Source organism: Pseudophryne corroboree, chromosome 2 (assembly GCF_028390025.1).
Source record: "Pseudophryne corroboree isolate aPseCor3 chromosome 2, aPseCor3.hap2, whole genome shotgun sequence".
Classification (NCBI taxonomy): domain Eukaryota; kingdom Metazoa; phylum Chordata; class Amphibia; order Anura; family Myobatrachidae; genus Pseudophryne; species Pseudophryne corroboree.
The window spans coordinates 995,069,176-995,089,220 of record NC_086445.1 but is presented as its reverse complement, the minus strand read 5'-3'; the positions used below and the strand labels follow the sequence as shown (position 1 = coordinate 995,089,220).

Sequence of the window (20,045 nt, the reverse complement as noted above, 5' to 3'; positions counted from 1 at the left end):
ATGGAGTCAAAATTCACTAGAATCCAATGACCTTCCTGAGGTAATCGGTACCTCTGGGATGCCACTGATACAAATTGATTGGTAGTAAGCCACAGTGGTCTTATTTTTTAAAGCCATTATATTATTACAATTCTAACTTTTCGTTTCTTGCATTTTTACTGTGATTTTTTTATTTTACATTTTCTCCTTTTTTTTCTTTTAAACAGATTACATCTTTGTTCATTCACACACCAAAATAACACCAACAAAATGAAACCTACAAGAATCTTACTTGCTCAAAATTTAAGCTTTCCACTTAAATTTCCACTTAGCCTGAGCAAATCTCTGTGGCTTCAGTTCCCAGACTTCTGCCCATATTCAAGCTTCAAGCACAATAGGAACATCAAGGACTGCTACAGACTTATGAATGTATCTGAGGACTGCTCAGTAGATGAGATCAGAGATTCCTATAGAACTTTAGCAAAGAAATATCATCCGGACAGTGGTTCCACCACTGCCGACGCCAACATGTTTGTGCAGATCGATGAAGCCTACAGGGAATTGCTGACACACTTGGAACGAGAGTCTAAAAAAAGACAACCACTTGATGATGATGAAGATGAGAAGACATCAAACTATAAAATGCCACAGCACAGACATTACTTGAGCTATGAAGGAGTTGGGTATGGCACGCCGAGCCAAAGGCAGAGACAGTACATACAGTTCCGCGTCGATAGGGCCTCTGACCAAGTTTTAGATTTCCAAAAGCAGAAGCTCGAGCGACAGTATGCCGAGAACTCAATGTTGGCAAGAAATGTAAGGCAGAGCAAGAAGGTGAAAATAACTCAAGCCATCGAGCGTTTGGTAGAGGACCTCATCCAGGAATCCATGGCAAAGGGAGACTTTGACAACCTCCGTGGCAAGGGAAAACCTCTAGACAAGTTCTCATATTGTCCACATATTGACCCCATGACTCATAATCTCAACAGGATATTGATAGACAACGGTTATCTGCCCGAATGGATTGTTTTGCAAAAGGAAATCCGAGAAACTATAGATAAACTGAGAAACGAGTTGGTGGCCTCTCGTAAGAAGCTAGGAGACCCCATGACCTATGCGAAGGAGAACCAATGGACGGAGCTTTGTGAGCATTTCAAAGATGACATAACAAAGCTAAACAAGAAAATCAATGATTTTAACCTTGTCGTACCCCTACTGAACAGACAAATGGTCCATTTTAATGCGGACAAAGAGCTGTTGCGAGCAGAGCAGGCCTATTTCTCCCTGAGAGATGAAATGCGGTCCGTAGAGAAGGCAGAAGATGATAAGCACAGGGACAATAAGCAGGTCAACCTTAGGGAGTTATTAGTAAGCTGGATAGTGCAGCTGAAGAAGCTCAGGGATTTCATTAAACAAGATAAGCAATAATGGACATGCTGTCTTTTGTTTTTGAAGCACAACAATCTATTTGGTCTATTAATGAGCAAGCTTTGGACGTGAGGTCAGGCCATCCTAAGAAATTCATTAAGCAACCTGTTTTCACTAGCATTTCCTCCTAATTACAACTTCAGGATCGCAGGATTTGTGGGGGTTTATAGAGAGGGGGTGGAGCCAAGTATGGCAGTGTGGAGACCAAGGAGGCCCAAACAGTAGTGTCATCTAATACGGTGATGTTTATTTTATATTGTACACATTGATCACAAAATTTCTTTGTTAACAATATTTGCAGTTTTTCCTTCAGGGATTAACACAAAAAGATGCTTGGGGTTACTAACTCGTGAAAGCTGCCCATGGGAGAAGCAGCTGGTCCTGAGCTCTGCGCCTGCAGCCCTGAGCGTTTACCCCTGCGGCTTGTTGATCATCATAGCGAAGCAGACGATTATAGGAAAGTGCAGGTGCAGTTACACCGTAAGGTACCTGCAGTTTCCTGTAAAACCCTAAGTTATACCCTAAGGTGCCTGCACATGACACGCAAATGAAGAACACCCTACTCTTCATACTGTATATAAAAGTACTAGAAAAAGAGACAAAGGGGGTGTCAACCGCTAAGGTGTAGCACATAATTCCCTCATGGCCCAGATGGACATCAAAGTCCTGATAACCAAAAGTCAACTATTAGAAACAGGGAGGGGGTTAACCCGTATGGTGCCAGGACATGATAGCCAGATGAAGGACACCCAATGACACCCTTCCCTCCTGTACATGAGTGATGTTCTCTGTTTTGGGGCAGTTGTAGATTCTAAGAGGCAAAGTGATGCCCACTAATCATGTTGTGCCAGCGTGAGCTCCCAGTATGGCAGAGAGTACTTTATACCTCCTACACAGTAGGAAGAGGAGGGGAGCGGTGGTGGAGCCAAGCTCTTCTCATCCCAGAGGAGGATCCCGCGGCTGCGCTTACTTGCCTCCGCCACCACCGCAGCTCCCTGCCTCTTCCTACTTTGTACAGGAGCTAATTCTGTTTCAGTCATTGACCAGGCCCCCGGTTAAGCCTGGAAACCGTATGCAGCAGCAGCTATCCGCAGTCAGGAGGCTGAGATGGCCAGGCAGCAGGGGCACTGAGACCATGTTCAGCAACAGCCACCCATGGGCAGGAAGAAGGCTGAGACATTCGGGCAGCAGGGGCACTAGTGGTGGTGTCAGGGATTAGTGTGGTCACACATACCTGTGACAGGTGATAAAGCTAAATATTTATCTTATTTAAAACGCTTTAAGAGGCCTAAGAACACTGTACGCTATTGACGTATGGAGTACCGTAAGGGTACGCACGTTGCGTAACAATCGCTTAGCCGTGGTCGAGACGCTCAAGCGTCACGTTCGCTCACGGCCAAGTGATCACAGGCAGGCACGCTATTGGCTGCTGACTAACGTAATGGTTCGCTATAGCGTAGCGGACGCTTGGGACCACGAGGAGATCACCAGCGGCGCAGACGCTCACAATGTTAAACCTTTATATCTAAACCATAAACAATGTAATATGCAGTAAAACCTTAGTGTAGAGATAGGGTGTAGATGCAACACGGTGTAACCTTATTAACTTAAAAGCTGTTCGAGCGTCACCGACGCTCTGAGAATACTTAACACTATAATAAATACACAACTACCGGGCTTAGGGTCTAACGCCTTATGAATATGTTATACTTGCAAAAAGAATAATACAGTACAAGTCATACACTACAATATAACATAGACTAACTAACCAGATAACTACACAGGAAATACAATACAATACTATTACGTTTAAGAGAATACGAGAGAAAGAGGAGAAGAGAGAGAGAGAGAGATATGGCTCACAATAACAAGAAAAACAATATGATTGCGGAGAAAACTTACGCACAAAGGGGAACGATCGCATGCGCCTCTGGACATCCAGCTCCCGATTATCAGCAATGAGAACCGTTGAAGAGTGAGCTGGATGTGATCGGCTTGTCTATTTATGCCCCACACACAATACAATTCAATGGTCCCTACAATCTCATTGTTCATTGGACACAGGAATTCGTCCTCGCACTATAACAAAAGGTCATAGGTTGATTCATACAGGTGGGCTGAGACCATTTCCAACTGCTCAGGTGGGTGGGAAACGAGGTTTCCCGCCGCATGGATAAGTAAGTGCAAATAATAGTAAATGGACATAAACTTCTTATGTCCATAACTATTCGCACGAGCGATTAATTCGCTTCAAACCAACACCGGAATATTGCTAATTAAATACTCTTCCGATGGATACTAAACACCACTGTATGACCCATGTCTGACCCTTCGTATCAAACAAAGAGGGATCTCTCCGTCCATGAACATGCTACATTAACTAAACTTTCAGAATCTATCAAAGGGACCATGATCTATAAAATACATTATAAAGTGAAAATATGTAACGATTGAGTCGCTTGCTACGAACACATAAACTCTACCGTAAATCCGCATATCGTGCGCCTGCGGGTGCACGTGACTGCGTATATGCGCACGCACGGGAGAGTGTACGCATGCGCAGAGCGGACATGTATGAGGTGCAAATATGGCAGTGTGCATAGTGATATTTTTCTGACTTTGACAGTCCACCCTTTGGCAGTCAACAATAACTGCCACTTCCTAAAACATTTCAAAACGAGAAAAATATATGTCAGGGGTTAATACATTTCCATGGTTGGGTAAGGGGGGAGAGAGGAGAAGGTGTGAAGAGGGTATGACCTAGTGAGATAGTAGAAGCATGTGTGTATGAATCCATGTTTGGGGGGTCATGTATCATCGTGCCGTACGTGTTGTAAATCAAGCTTCGAGGTATTGCGAAGTATACATTGGAATTCCTTCTTATCCCGCGGTACGGGTCTGTGGATGGGCTGTCAAACTTTACCGAGCTCTTTTCGGATTTTGGTTGCAACAAAATGGGGGAGCACATTTTAGTTGATGATACATGAATGGGGGAATATGTGATTGCTGATATCTGTGCCTGTATTCCCTATCGACTATGTGTGTCATTACCTGAAGGTTGTAGAGATGAAGAAAAAGAACACTTATGGTAAATGCAGTGGTATTCTATGTCAGGTAAATGAACATTTGTCGGTTGAAGTCTTGTTCGGTGTCTGTTGAATGCAGTCTTCTTTGTGCTTTTGCCCAAAAGGTGCGAGCAAAAGCTTTGTCAATGTCCATAGACTTACAAAAGTGTTGGGCTAGCGTAATTTTAAAATTTCTAGGGAAACTGGGGGTCTAAGGCATAGTTCATCAAATATCTGTGTATAAGGTTGTCAAAACTTCTTCTTTAATCCATCAGTTGTCTGTATACTGGATCATCAAATTCCTCGTCCAAGTGGGTCTTTTTACCTTGGAGAAAACGGAAAAACAGGTGAAAGAAACGGACCGTATAATCGCATTTTCATCACATCATTGTTTCTACCGTTGGGTCATAAATCAAATCCATTGGAATTACAATTTCCTCACTCCTTAGACTCATTTCCCTGGTACTACGTTTGCACTTCATTAAAGCCTGACCGCATCTAAATATCAAGCCAATGGATATGACAACACCTAAGATACATAGGAGAAACTTCCCAACATCCATTATGACTCCTTGAGCCCATTCTCCTAAACCAGAGAACCAATTTCGCGGGTTCAACCATGACACCCAACCAGTCAGCTCATTACCTACAGCAGCAAGAGTGAGATTGTGTCTCCTGCGAAATTCCCACTTCAGTTGGAGAATATCGTCCATCTTTTGGTCTATGACCTCGACCGGGTCCTCGGTACTATTCGTTATATATGTGCAGCATTTCACGCCGTACTGCGTTGCCAGTGTGACGCAATATCCGCCTGTCACTGCCGTGAGATAATTAAGAACCATTCTATGCTGTACCAGTTCTGTTTTATAAGCTTGAAGTTCCCTTCCAGTATACCTAAAAGTGTCATTATACATTTCGGTGATATTGTCTAACAAATTTGCAAGCGCAGATATGTATTTATAATTCAACACTCCTCTGGCGGTGCGAGTGAAATCTAACGCGATTAGAAACTGAATCCCGGTGGATTCATGGATCATGTCAGAGGCCGGATGCTCTGTTCTTTCTATCAGGTGCCGTTTAACTACGTGCTCGTAATGAGTATGAGTATGAGGAGCTTGGGCAACACGGTGTATACCTTTCATTTTGGCATGTGATACAGTCATTACTTCAGGCAGTACTTTTCCAATATAACACAATCCTTCAGAGTTTGGGGCAAGCCACTTATACGCCTTCCTCCCGCATATGAAATATGCATCATCGGGGAGAACATATGGGACGGAGTAGGACATAACCATATTACACATCCTCCATGTGAAATCTCCTACCCCTAATTCTCCCATCTGTCTAGTACACGTATCAGTTTGTACGATATGTGCACAGTATCCTGGTGATACCTCTCCAACTCTCGTAATCCTACTTCCTAGGGTATACCTATATCGGAAAGATTTTTCTCTACTGGTTATGTGGCGTATAAGCTCTGTATCTGTAGGCATTCTATCTGCCCTATATGAAAAGGTCATGGTTTGGTTGCTCCATGACACTTCCCAACTTCCCGGCTTTCGGGGATTGGTAATGTTAAAACATATTAGGGATCTATCCACATGATATTGGTGGAGCTTCAAACTAGGAGGACTGGAGATATTAAACCTCCTGTCCACCGGTCTCCCACCCTTTAGCTCAAGTACCTCCCCTACCGTTAAAGGAAATGGTACTAGTCCTGATTTGCTATGGCCTTGAGGTACTTGAGAGCATACCCAACAATGGGGTATATTTACTAAGATTCGTAATTTCCGAAAATAGGTCAAAGTTCAATCACGAATGACATCGAGAGTGTAAAACTGCAACTTTTTGAATTTATTACGATGGATTTACTAAGCTGTCGTATTCGTGTTTTTCTTTTCTTCCGATGTCGATGTCATTCGTTTTTTTTTTCCTAATTTTACGGCAGTGATTAGCAAAACACTGCCGTTTTTTTTTACAATCAATCTCGGCCGGATCTGTGTGATCCGTGCTGGGGTTCTTTTTATTTTTTATTTTTAATTAAACAATGTAAAATCCCCCCAAAAAATGCGTGGGGTCCCCCCTCCTAAGCATAACCAGCCTCGGGCTCTTTGAGCCGATCCTGGTTGCAGAAATATGGGAAAAAAATGACAGGGGTTCCCCCATATTTAAGCAACCAGCATCGGGCTCTGCGCCTGGTCCTGGTCCCAAAAATACGGGGGACAAAAAGAGTAGGGGTCCCCCGTATTTTTAAAACCAGCACCGGGCTCCACTAGCTGGACAGATAATGCCACAGCCGGGGGTCACTTTTATATAGTGCCCTGCGGCCGTGGCATCAAAAATCCAACTAGTCACCCCTGGCCGGGGTACCATGGGGGAGTGGGGACCCCTTCAATCAAGGGGTCCCCCCCCCCCAGCCACCCAAGGGCCAGGGGTGAAGCCCGAGGCTGTCCCCCCCCATCCAATGGGCTGCGGATGGGGGGGCTGATAGCCTTTGTTGTAAAATAAAAGATATTGTTTTTAGTAGCAGTACTACAAGTCCCAGCAAGCCTCCCCCGCATGCTGGTACTTGGAGAACCACAAGTACCAGCATGCGGCGGAAAAACGGGCCCGCTGGTACCTGTAGTACTACCACTAAAAAAATACCCAAAAAAACACAAGACACACACACCGTGAAAGTATAATTTTATTACATACATACACACATACATACATACTTACCTTATGTTCCCACGCAGGTCGGTCCTCTTCTCCAGTAGAATCCAAGGGGTACCTGTTGAATAAATTCTACTCACGAGATCCAGGGGTCCAGGCTCCTCGGCAAATCCAGGGATAATCCACGTACTTGAATAAAACAAAAAAAACGGTTGCCCGACCACGAACTGAAAGGTGACCCATGTTTGCACATGGGTCACCTTCCCACGAATGCCAGAAACCCACTTTGCCTTCTGGCTAAGTGGGTTTCTTCAGCCAATCAGGGAGTGCCACGTTGTAGCACTCTCCTGATCAGCTGTGTGCTGCTGTCCTCACTGACAGGCAGCACGCGGCAGTGTTACAATGTTGCGCCTATGCGCTACATTGTAACCAATGGTGGGAACTTTCTGCTCAGCGGTGACGTCACTTTAGGTCAACCGCAGGGCAGAAAGTTCCCACCATTGGTTACAATGTAGCGCATAGGCGCTACATTGTAACACTGCCGTGTGCTGCCTGTCAGTGAGGACAAGAGCACACAGCCGATCAGGAGGGTGCTACAACGTGGCACTCCCTGATTGGCTGAAGAAACCCACTTAGCCAGAAGGCAAAGTGGGTTTCTGGCATTCGTGGGAAGGTGACCCATGTGCAAACATGGGTCACCTTTCAGTTCGTGGTCGGGCAACCGTTTTTTTGTTTTATTCAAGTACGTGGATTATCCCTGGATTTGCCGAGGAGCCTGGACCCCTGGATCTCGTGAGTAGAATTTATTCAACAGGTACCCCTTGGATTCTACTGGAGAAGAGGACCGACCTGCGTGGGAACATAAGGTAAGTATGTATGTATGTGTGTATGTATGTAATAAAATTATACTTTCACGGTGTGTGTGTCTTGTGTTTTTTTGGGTATTTTTTTAGTGGTAGTACTACAGGTACCAGCGGGCCCGTTTTTCCGCCGCATGCTGGTACTTGTGGTTCTCCAAGTACCAGCATGCGGGGGAGGCTTGCTGGGACTTGTAGTACTGCTACTAAAAACAATATCTTTTATTTTACAACAAAGGCTATCAGCCCTCCCATCCGCAGCCCATTGGATGGGGGGGGGACAGCCTCGGGCTTCACCCCTGGCCCTTGGGTGGCTGGGGGGGGGGGGACCCCTTGATTGAAGGGGTTCCCACTCCCCCAGGGTACCCCGGCCAGGGGTGACTAGTTGGATTTTTGATGCCACGGCCGCAGGGCGCTGTATAAAAGTGACCCCCGGCTGTGGCATTATCTGTCCAGCTAGTGGAGCCCGGTGCTGGTTTTAAAAATACGGGGGACCCCTACTCTTTTTGTCCCCCGTATTTTTGGGACCAGGACCAGGCGCAGAGCCCGATGCTGGTTGCTTAAATATGGGGGAACCCCTGTCATTTTTTTCACCATATTTCTGCAACCAGGATCGGCTCAAAGAGCCCGAGGCTGGTTATGCTTAGGAGGGGGGACCCCACGCAATTTTTTTTGAAAAAATAAGCACTTTCCCACCCCTTCCCACTGATTATACATGCACGGATCTCATGGATCCGTGCATGCCTATCCAATCACGAATAAAAAAAAAAGGTCTGTTTTTTTTTAGCACTTTTTTACGAGTTGTAATTTTTCACGGCAGTGTTTGTTCTTTTTTGGCTTTGCACTTCTTAGTAAATGACCGAGATTCATACTTAAACAGCCGCGTTTTGACCGATGGTGTATTCATTCGTAATTTTTTACCTGAACTTGCAAAAAATTACGAATGCCCTCATCACTGCCGTGATTAGTGTTTAGTAAATTACCGAGATTAACCGAGATGACACTTTGAAGAAAAAACGGCATCTCGGTCAAAATCGGGAGCTTAGTAAATATACCCCAATCTGTTTGATTTAACACACTACCCACTAAGGAGTGATAGTCACTCAATGGATGCCGGTCCATGTGGATATTAAAACTGGATTGGCATTTCTTAATGCACCCATCCTCAACTACATTGTCACAAAGCCTACAGATACAGTTTTCTTCAGCTAACAATCCTTCACAATTCCTTCTATTGTCAATGCTATTGGATCGTTTTCTGATACTCGCCTTTACTTGTTGGTTAAGTTGTTCTTGGAAAACTACGCCTCCATCTTTGTCATCAGAACCCATTCCAGAACCTCTCTCGACCTCCATGGTACTTTCGCCGGAACAGACTGCTCTGGTCAACATCATGGTCAACAGGAAAATCCGGATCACAGTCTCTTTGGGCAAGTCCATCTTATAGGAGGAAACGGAGAAGAATGAGAAGGGGGGGGAAAAAATAATTGAGGGAGAGGGGATGGGAAGTGGGGAAAAACAATAAAAGGGAACAGGGAATCGACAACTGCTTTTGATCTTGTGATCTTCAATGCTCAGGTGCCGCCTCGGTCCTCCTGGAACAGACACTCCAGTGATACCACTTCCTCTACCGTCTGTTCCTTATCACGGGACCTCTCTGGATCAGCAACCTTCTTACAATGGGACGAATGAACCCAAGTCTCTCTCTCGGCAACCTTCAATGCTGTAGTGTTAGTCAATAAGACTTGGTATGGTCCTTCCCATCTGTCAATAAGGCAACCTGAGCGTAGAAAATTCCGTATCATTACATAATCCCCAGGTTCAATGTCATGACAATTACTATCTGGTAAATCAGGAATCACCAACTTCAAATTATCATTTTGATTCCTTAGCTGTTTACTCATGTTAACCAGGTACTTTACAGTCACTTCATTGTTACACTTCAAATCATCCTGAGGGTCAATCATAACATGCGGTTGTCGACCAAACAAGATTTCAAAGGGAGACAGATTAAGAGGGGACTTGGGAGTGGTTCTGATGCTGTACAGTACAATGGGTAAAGCTTCTGGCCATGTCAATCCTGTCTCTGCCATAACTTTGCTCAGTTTATTTTTAATAGTGCTGTTCACTCTTTCCACCTTCGCACTCGCCTGTGGATGGTATGGAGTGTGCAGCTTGCTATCAATTCCCATCAACTTACACATTCCTTGAAAGACATCACCTGTAAAATGGGTACCCCTATCACTTTCGATTATTCTAGGGATACCATATCTACATACAAATTCCTGCACAATTTTCTTAGCAGTAAACATAGCGGTATTTGTGGCCGCAGGAAATGCTTCGACCCAATTTGAGAATACATCTATACAAACAAGTACATATTTCAAATTTCGACAAGGGGGTAATTGAATGAAGTCAATCTGTATTACCTGGAAAGGGCCGCCTGCAGGTGGGATATGAGATGGTTCTGTTGGTATTGCCTTTCCGATGTTCTTTCTCAAACAGGTAAGGCATGACATTGCTCTCTTACCTGCATGAGATGAAAATCCTGGGGCGCACCAATATGCTCTTACCAACTTGCACATTCCCTCCTTGCCCAGATGAGTCAGCCCGTGAGCTGCCTCAGCTAAACATGGAAGATATGCTCTGGGGGCCACTGGTTTACCTTGTCCATCCGTCCAGAGTCCTGAGGACTCCTGGCCATATCCCTTTGCCTTCCAGACTGCCTTTTCCTGTGTGGAACACAAATTTTGCATTTCACACAACTTCTGTGTGTTGATGGTATTAAATACCATCAATTGTGTGGTGTCTGTCTGTCTGGGGGTACCAGCTGCTAACTTAGCTGCTTCGTCTGCTCGGCTGTTACCAAGTAATACTGGGTCCTGGCTATATGTGTGTGCTTTACACTTGATAACAGCCACTCTGTCGGGTTCCTGTATCGCTGTTAGAAGCCTTTTGATGTGAGCTGCATGCGCTACCGGTGTACCAGCTGCCGTCATGAAATTTCTGAGGCGCCATAGGGCTCCGAAATCATGGACTACCCCGAATGCGTATCTAGAATCGGTGTAGATATTGGCTGATTTGCCCTTAGCCAATTCACATGCTCTGGTTAGGGCGACCAGTTCAGCAACCTGGGCTGAGTGAGGTGGGCCTAGCGGTTCTGCTTCTATGGTGCCTTGGTCATCTACGACTGCGTATCCAGTACACAAGTCTCCCGAGTCTGACTGTCTATGACAACTACCATCCGTGTAGAACGTGAGCTCTACATCTTCCAGTGGGTTGTCACTGATGTCAGGCCTTGCGGTAAAATTTTGGGTCAAATATTCCATACAATCATGTGTGTCCTCCTTTGTATTTAATCCTCCTTCCCCACCACTCTCATCCTCCACCCTTTGTGCCTGTCCAGGCACACCTGGGAGATATGTTGCAGGATTTAATGCACTGCATCTCCTTATGGTGATGTTTACGGGGGCCATTAGTGCCAATTCCCATCTTGTAAACCGCGCTGATGAGACGTGCCTGGTTTGGGCAGAATTTAGCAAGGCTGACACTGCATGTGGTGTATGAATTGTGAGGTTGTGACCTAGCACTACATCTTCGCTTTTTGTTACTAGCAATGCTATCGCAGCAACGCTTCGCAAGCATGTGGGGAGGGATCGCGCTACCGTGTCTAGCTGAGCGCTGTAGTATGCTACTGGCCTGCTGGCATCACCGTGCTTTTGGGTTAGGACGCCTGCCGCGCAACCAGCACTTTCTGTTCCGTACAGCTCAAAGGGTTTCCCATAGTCTGGCATACCTAATGCTGGTGCCTGCGTTAGGCACTGTTTAAGTCTCTCAAATGCCATTTCGGACTCGTCTGTATGCGAAATCCGATCAGGCTTGTTTGAGGAGACCATCTCCTGCAAAGGTAACGCTAGAATGGAAAATCCTGGGATCCAGTTACGGCAATACCCACACATTCCTAAAAACGTTCTGATCTGTTGCTGGGTTTGTGGCAGAGTCATGTCTCTAATTGCTTGAATTCTATCAGCGGTCAGGTGTCTCAGTCCTTGTGTTAGACAGTGTCCCAAATATTTTACTCTAGTTTGGCATAATTGTAACTTGTCTTTGGAAACCTTGTGTCCTGTGTCTGAAAGATGAAACAGGAGCTGTTTCGTATCCTTCAGAGAGGCTTCCAATGAATCTGAACACAGTAGTAAATCATCCACGTACTGTATCAATACTGATCCACTCCCTGGTTGGAAAGACTGTAGACAATCATGCAAAGCCTGAGAAAATATACTTGGACTATCTATGAAACCTTGTGGTAATCGAGTCCATGTGTATTGGACTCCTCTGTATGTAAATGCGAACAAATATTGGCTGTCAGGGTGCAGAGGTACCGAAAAGAAAGCGGAGCAGAGGTCAATAACAGTGAAAAATTTCGCAGTGGGAGGGATTTGCATAAGGATGACAGCTGGATTTGGCACTACAGGGAACTGACTCTCAACTATTTTGTTAATCCCCCTTAGATCCTGCACTAGCCGGTAACCCCTCCCCCCACTCTTTTTCACAGGGAAGATGGGACTATTGGCAGTGCTGGATGTTCTTACCAGAATGCCCTGTTGTAGCAAGCGCTCTATTACGGGATAAACTCCTAACTCCACCTCTGGCTTCAGAGGGTACTGTGGGATTTTTGGAGCTATCCTACCATCTTTTACTTGTACAACTACCGGAGCTACGTTTGCCATTAATCCAGTGTCCTGTCCATCTTTAGTCCAAAGTGACTCTGGTATCTGGGATGTCATTTCTTCTACTTGGGATGGAGTCCTATTTGTCATAATGGTATGTGACATTAATTTTGATGGGGAGTCTAACATGTCTCGCACTTCCTGAGCGTGATTCTCAGGTATGTCCAAGAATACACCTTCAGGAGTACAATAAATGACGCACCCCATTTTACACAATAAGTCTCTTCCCAGGAGATTAGTCGGTGCCGATGCAGCCAGCAAAAAGGAATGCTTGGTATGTAAAGGCCCTATTGTAATCTCGGCTGGTTTGCTAACAGGGTAGTGCTGGACTACTCCTGTTACTCCCATGGCTGGAATTGTCTTACCAGTGGTTCTCATGCCCACTGTCGAATTTATCACTGATTTGGCCGCCCCCGTATCTACAAGAAAGTTTAATGATTTACCAGCTACATTAATTGCAATTTCGGGTTCACTTCCAAGACTTGCAATCAATTTTACTGGCTGCAGATTACAGGTATGGCCACACCCCTATTGGGTATGGTGACCTCCCTGAATCCCGCTGGCAGCAACTACTTGTGACGGAGTTAATTGGGAACTACCAGTGGCTTGCCAGTCTCTGTTCGGGGGGTATCTTTTTGTTTCCCCTGCATGTGGCTCATAACTCCGTTTCTGCGGACCCTGCTCCCAATGTCGTGTCTCGTGTCGTTGTCTAGGGGGTTGGTATGATCTCTGTGAATTTTTCACTCTACAGTCTCGTGCTATGTGTCCCTGTTTAAGACAAGAATAACAAGTAACCACATTTGACTTACCCACAGGGTTTGGTGAATTATACAAAGGCTGCCTTGTGGTCAGGGCCTGTATACTTACGGCCATTAATTTATCACCTTGTTGTTCCCTGTGTTTGGTAATATTCCGGTCATGATCAATAGCAGCCTCTCTCAAAGTAGCCACCGACAGACCTCGCCAACATGGTTGCGTGGTCTGTACCCTGGTCTTTAACGCCTCTTTTAAACCATCCATTAGTACAGATACTGCTACTTCTCGATGGTTTATGTTTGTTTTAATGTCCTCTATGCCTGTGTATTTTGCCATCTCTAATAATGCCCTGTGAAAATATTCTGCAGCTGTTTCTGACTCCTTTTGTTTAATGGAGAATATCTTGCTCCATTTAACTACGGCTGGGAAATACTCCTTTAACTGTAAACTTATTCTTTTTACATTATCTTTGTTGTACACATCTGTAAGAGGTACATCCTGATCTAATCCACAGTCAGCTAAAAATTGAGCTGCGTCGACATTGGAGGGTAAACATGCCCTCAGCAATATCTGCCAATCTTTGTTATTGGGCTCTAAAGTGTTTCCTAGGTCTCTGATGTATTTTTGGCTAGCAACTAAGTCTTTTCTGGGGTCAGGGAATTCAGACACTATGGTCCTTAATTCCATTCGGGAAAACGGGCTGTACATGGCAATGTTCCTAACAGGAGTGACTCCTGAAGTGTCCGTTTTCCCATTTGGCACTGCTATTACCCTAACAGGATTAATTCTAACAACATCATTCTGTGTAGGTTCTACAGCCTGTGGTGAAACAGTTTCAGCATAGTGTATGGTGCCGTACTTACCCGTTGATACGACCTCACCTATCCCTCCACTAGGGGCCTTTGTTACTAATCTCGGGGGTGGAGCTGTGCCTACTGTTGTCTCTGCTATGGTGGCTGCTAGAGAGAGCGCTGATATTGTTGCCAATTCGTCCTCTTGATCACACTCCTGGGGAAAGTTCAAAACAGGGTACAACTTGCACGGGTTAATACTTGCATTGGTTAATTGGTTAACATTATCTTTAACATTTACACAGTTGCTAAGTGTTTGTTTGTCACACCTTAGTGCGTCATTCTCCGCAACCAATTTCTCTCCTGCAATGTATGGTGGCGGCGGTGCCGTGGCTATCAGTTTCTTGATAGGATTAGATCCCGCCGCCAGAGCCAATCCTCTCTGTATTTCACCCTCTTGTTGCCATAGCTGCAAATAATCATAATGTTGGATTCGTCTCTTTGTTGATTTAATGAGACATATCCTCCTCCTTAAATTCATTAACACTTCTGGGCTGAAGCTACCTACTCTTGGGAATTTCTCCCCGTCATGTACCGTCATTCTCTCCCATTCATCACATAAAACCTCTGTGTGTGAACCGTATTTTTCACACATTACGTACCTTGCCGACCCGACTGGTCGGTTTACTAAATCAACCCGAACCGAGGTTGATCGCCCCCTACCTGAACAACTGGCCCCCATAACTTGCAGGTGTTGCTTTTCTTCAGCGAACCCTTACAAAAACCAAGATGTCCGGGGCAGGCTGGCGGTGAAGTTTACCGAGTACTCCACTCACTTCTCGCCCACGTTGGCCAGTAACACAATCACTGTATCCAGAGCTGTTGTACCCAACCTAGGGCCCCTGTGAACCTTTATTTACTGGGGCGCATTCCCCAGCAAGTATCGGTTGTTGGATAGTTCCTGAGTGACCAGCGAACTTCCCTTAAAATAAAAAAATTTCACAAATCACGTTAAAATGTACAAATAGCGTTTATGACCTCTCTTACACAAATGGTACCGGTCAGGTTTACTAATGCACACAATTACGTGCGGTACAATCGTTCAGCACATAAGATTAGTTGCTTATGTGCGGAGCGACCAGTGGAATCGAAAATTACGGCTGCGAATTCCTTCAGCCAGAGCTTAATGGCCTATATGGGTTCCGCACCAATCCTTCTTGGTGTTGTGCTACTCGTCTCTATAGCGGACTTCTTAGTCTGCTGTAACTGGACCTCCTGGTCTTGTTATAAGACCTCCTGGTCTGCTGCTACAGTGTGACCTCCTGGTCTGCTACACTCTAATGCTCAAATTTTATGTTTAACCAGAGATGCCTCCCTAGCCACCATGCACGTCACTTACATGTATGTACCTCCACGAGAACTCGATACTTTTCTTGTGGTTCAACCTCAAAATTGTATACAACACACTCACTCACCACATGTACACTTTTGTTTCTATTTCTATTTCTGCGCAGAAATTTTTCTTTAGACCAGATGTGTTGTAAATCTGGAGAAGGATCTGTTAATTTAAATTTCGGATATTAAAATAGATTTGCGCTATTTATCGCCTGTTGCGCTATTTATCGCCTGTTGCGCTATTTATCGCCTGTTTAAAAATCAACACTATCGTGTGACTTGAGTTACGTGGGCGTACCCAGACGCTCCGTTGCGTAATTTACGCTGCGTGCGTCGGCCTTTGCGTACGCGAGTCTCAGCCCTTTGTTAGAGACACGTGTACACAAAGCCAATGTCCACCGTAACACAACTAACACGTTTATCAATGTAGATGATCCTCGATCGTCTACCGAGCACCACACCAATCTCTCCTTGTACCTTTAGGTAGAGTTACGTGTGTGCTTTACACTTTATCCCTTAATGCATTACTTTTACACTTTAACTATGAAATAGCGACAAATCTCTTTTAGCACGTTTTATCAATTATAAAATGGCAAACAGGAGAGTGATATATGAAAATACACGAAAAAGAAATGCAGATATGCGTGTGTGCGTACGCAAGATAGAAATAAACAGTTTTAAAAGACACTAGCGTGTTGTTCTTACCTCCGGTTCCGGATTCCCTCAGCACCCTTTACTAAGCGAAGCAGACGCTTATCCCGTCAGCACTGCGAAGAATATGATCTCCCGCCCTTTGCTGATGGATAATGTCTGCTGAAATTACCTAGCAGAGATATGTGAAGGACAGGACGAGCCGCCAATTGATAAAGCTAAATATTTATCTTATTTAAAACCCTTTAAGAGGCCTAAGAACACTGTACGCTATTGACGTATGGAGTACCGTAAGGGTACGCACGTTGCGTAACAATCGCTTAGCCGTGGTCGAGACGCTCAAGCGTCACGTTCGCTCACGGCCAAGTGATCACAGGCAGGCACGCTATTGGCTGCTGACTAACGTAATGGTTCGCTATAGCGTAGCGGACGCTTGGGACCACGAGGAGATCACCAGCGGCGCAGACGCTCACAATGTTAAACCTTTATATCTAAACCATAAACAATGTAATATGCAGTAAAACCTTAGTGTAGAGATAGGGTGTAGATGCAACACGGTGTAACCTTATTAACTTAAAAGCTGTTCGAGCGTCACCGACGCTCTGAGAATACTTAACACTATAATAAATACACAACTACCGGGCTTAGGGTCTAACGCCTTATGAATATGTTATACTTGCAAAAAGAATAATACAGTACAAGTCATACACTACAATATAACATAGACTAACTAACTGTCACAACTGAGGGCCTGAGCTGACGGAAGGCAGCCTCAGTTGTAGGGGCTGAGATGTACCGGAACCTGGGAGGTTGTATCAGACCCCTGGACATGTAAGTAACATGAAGAGAAACCGCCCGAAGGCGTGACCACGACAACTTGAGTAAAAGTCAATGATATTTATTTATGACAAACTCCATGCATCACAGTAGCAGTAAAAAGAAACATAAAAATCAGCAGAGAAATAATAATACAGTTCCTGGGTACTACAGGGTGGCAGGGGCCACAGAGCTCTGGTGGTATGAGACAGTTCTTATTATCTGCAAGTTGGAAAGTCCTTACCAGGCTCAACTGTAGCAATGAGGAAAGCCCAGGGTCGTACCAGCTGGTGTTCCAGGGAAAGCTGGACTGCTGTAGATAAAATGCTGCTGTGGGTACTGGTTAGAGCCAGACAGGTGTTGGCACGGAGTGGATACTGGCTGGAACCAGTTAAATAATAAATAAAGCTTGAGAGCGATGCAATATAGATGGAATGTAGAATTTGAGAGCGGAGAAATAATAATACCGGTGGAGAGTGGTAAACTGCAGAAAGGACACCGGCCCTTTAAGAGAAGCTGTACACTGCTGGAAGCTGAGCTGGAAGCAGGTGATGTTGTAGCTGGAAACAGGTGAGTCCAGAATGGATCGGAGAGTCAGGCTACACCGCAGATGGAATGCTGGTGCGGGTCTCTATAGCAGAAGTCTGGAGACAGGAGCTGGAACCTGGAAGACATTCACAGGAGAGAGACAAACTGGAACTAGGTTTGACAACCAAAGCACTGACGCCTTCCTTGCTCAGGCACAACCTATTTATACCTGCAGCAAGGAAGGCATTGGCTAGGCAATTATGCAAATTAATAATACAGACAGCAGATTGGTGAATATGATCAGATGACAGAATCCAAGATGGCTGCGCCCATGCAGACACTTGGAGGGAAGTTTGGTTTGTAATCCATGTGGTCTGGAAAACAGTAAAGGCGGCGCCGGCTACCGGAGACAGGAGACGCCAGGCTGACAGGTGCACATCCAACCACGCGGACACAGCGGAGGCCGCGGCTGACGTAATCGCCACTCTGAATGCAGAAGCTCAGGAACGGCGGCGGAGGCCGCGGGAGACGCCATGCCAGATGTATAAGGCGTTACTGTGACAGCGTCCAGAGAGACAGGAGAGGATGCGGGAATATGCACATCAGGATAACAGATGGGATCCGGTCCTGGAGCGCTGAGCCAGCCTTAGGAGGCATCTGATGGGTAAGAAATGGCGTCCAGATACCCGGATCGTGACAGCACCCCCCCCCCTTTAGGAGTGGCCCCAGGACACTTCTTTGGCTTTTGAGGAAACTTGGAATGGAATCTCCGGACCAAGGCAGGAGCATGGACATCAGAAGCATTGGTCCATGAACGTTCCTCAGGGCCATAACCCTTCCAGTCAATAAGATACTGAAGTTGACCGTAACGGTGACGTGAGTCCAGGATCTTGGCCACTTCATACTCAACGCCTCGTTGAGTTTGGACTTTCGGAGTTGGAGGAAGTGAGGAATGAAACCGATTCAAGATTAACGGTTTCAACAGGGAAACATGGAATGTCCTGGGTATTTTTAAGAAAGGAGGTAACTGGAGTCTGTAAGCAACAGGATTGATGACTTGATCAATTTTAAAAGGACCGATGAAGCGAGGTGCAAACTTCATACTGGGAACTCTCAACCTCAAATTCTTCGTGGATAACCATACCCGATCACCCACCTTGAGAGCAGGAACTGCTCGACGCTTCTTATCCGCAAACTTCTTGTACCTGAACGATGCCTTGAGCAGAGCTGATCGTACGCTCTTCCAGATATTGGCAAACTGATGCAAGGTGATATCCACTGCGGGAACAGAAGTTGCTGGAAGCGGTTGGAACTCAGGTACTTTAGGGTGGAATCCAAAGTTGGTGAAGAATGGTGTTGAAGAAGATGAAGAATGATACTGGTTGTTATGACAGAACTCGGCCCAGGGAAGTAATTGAACCCAGTCATCTTGAGAGGAGGACACATAGATGCGGAGGAAGGACTCCAAGTCCTGATTCACCCTCTCAGTTTGACCATTGGTCTGAGGATGGTAAGCCGTGGAAAACTTTAGCTTGACTTGGAGGACTTGACATAAACTTCGCCAGAATTTGGCTGTGAATTGAACTCCTCGATCTGAGATAATTTCTTCTGGAAGACCGTGGAGTCGGAAGATCTCTTGTATGAATACTTGAGCCAACTTGGAAGCTGACGGAAGACCGGTGAGAGGAATGAAGTGTGCCATCTTGGTGAACCGGTCAACTACCACCCAGATGGTATTGAACTTGTTGCACATGGGCAAATCTGTAATAAAATCCATCGACAAATGGGTCCATGGTCGACGGGGAACAGATAGTGGAACCAGTTGCCCCGCAGGCGACTGGCGGGATACTTTATGTTGAGCACACTTTGGGCAAGATGCAATAAACTCCAAAACGTCCTTTTTCAGAGTTGGCCACCAATAGGACCTAGAGATAAACTCCAGGGTTTTTTGGATACCTGTATGTCCGGCAAAGCGGGAAGCATGGGCCCAATGCATGAGCTTCTTCCTTAGTGTCGGCTTCACAAAACTTTTCCCTGATGGGGACGTAGAGTCCATCCCTACCGTGGAGAATGCCAACGGATTTATAATAGGATGCTTGTCTGAAGACTCTGACTCATTTTCTTGCTCCCATGAGCGGGAAAGGGCATCGGCCTTGCGATTCTGAGAGCCCGGACAGAACTGGAGTTTAAAGTCGAACCTGGAAAAGAAAAGTGCCCATCTGGCCTGACGAGGGTTGAGACATTGTGCGCCTTTCAGATATAGAAGGTTCTTGTGGTCTGTAAGGATGGTGATTGAATGAGAAGCTCCCTCCAACAGATATCTCCACTCCTCTAGAGCGAGCTTGATGGCTAGCAACTCCTGGTCGCCAATGGCATAGTTGCGTTCCGCTGGGG

The 20,045-nt window shown here is 45.6% G+C and overlaps 1 protein-coding gene across 6 annotated transcripts in view; it reads left to right on the top strand.

Annotated features, from left to right (window-relative positions):
• DNAJC28 (DnaJ heat shock protein family (Hsp40) member C28) overlaps positions 1-1,430 on the top strand; it is a 43,232-nt gene extending 41,802 nt beyond the window's left edge. For all 6 annotated transcript variants that reach the window (XM_063956475.1, XM_063956473.1, XM_063956472.1 and 3 more), the window contains one exon: positions 207-1,430. In XM_063956475.1, coding sequence (XP_063812545.1) covers positions 250-1,407 — 1,158 coding nt within the window. In that variant the 5' untranslated portion in view covers positions 207-249 and the 3' untranslated portion in view covers positions 1,408-1,430. The remainder of the gene's footprint in view (positions 1-206) is intronic.
• Positions 1,431-20,045: the final 18,615 nt, after the last annotated feature.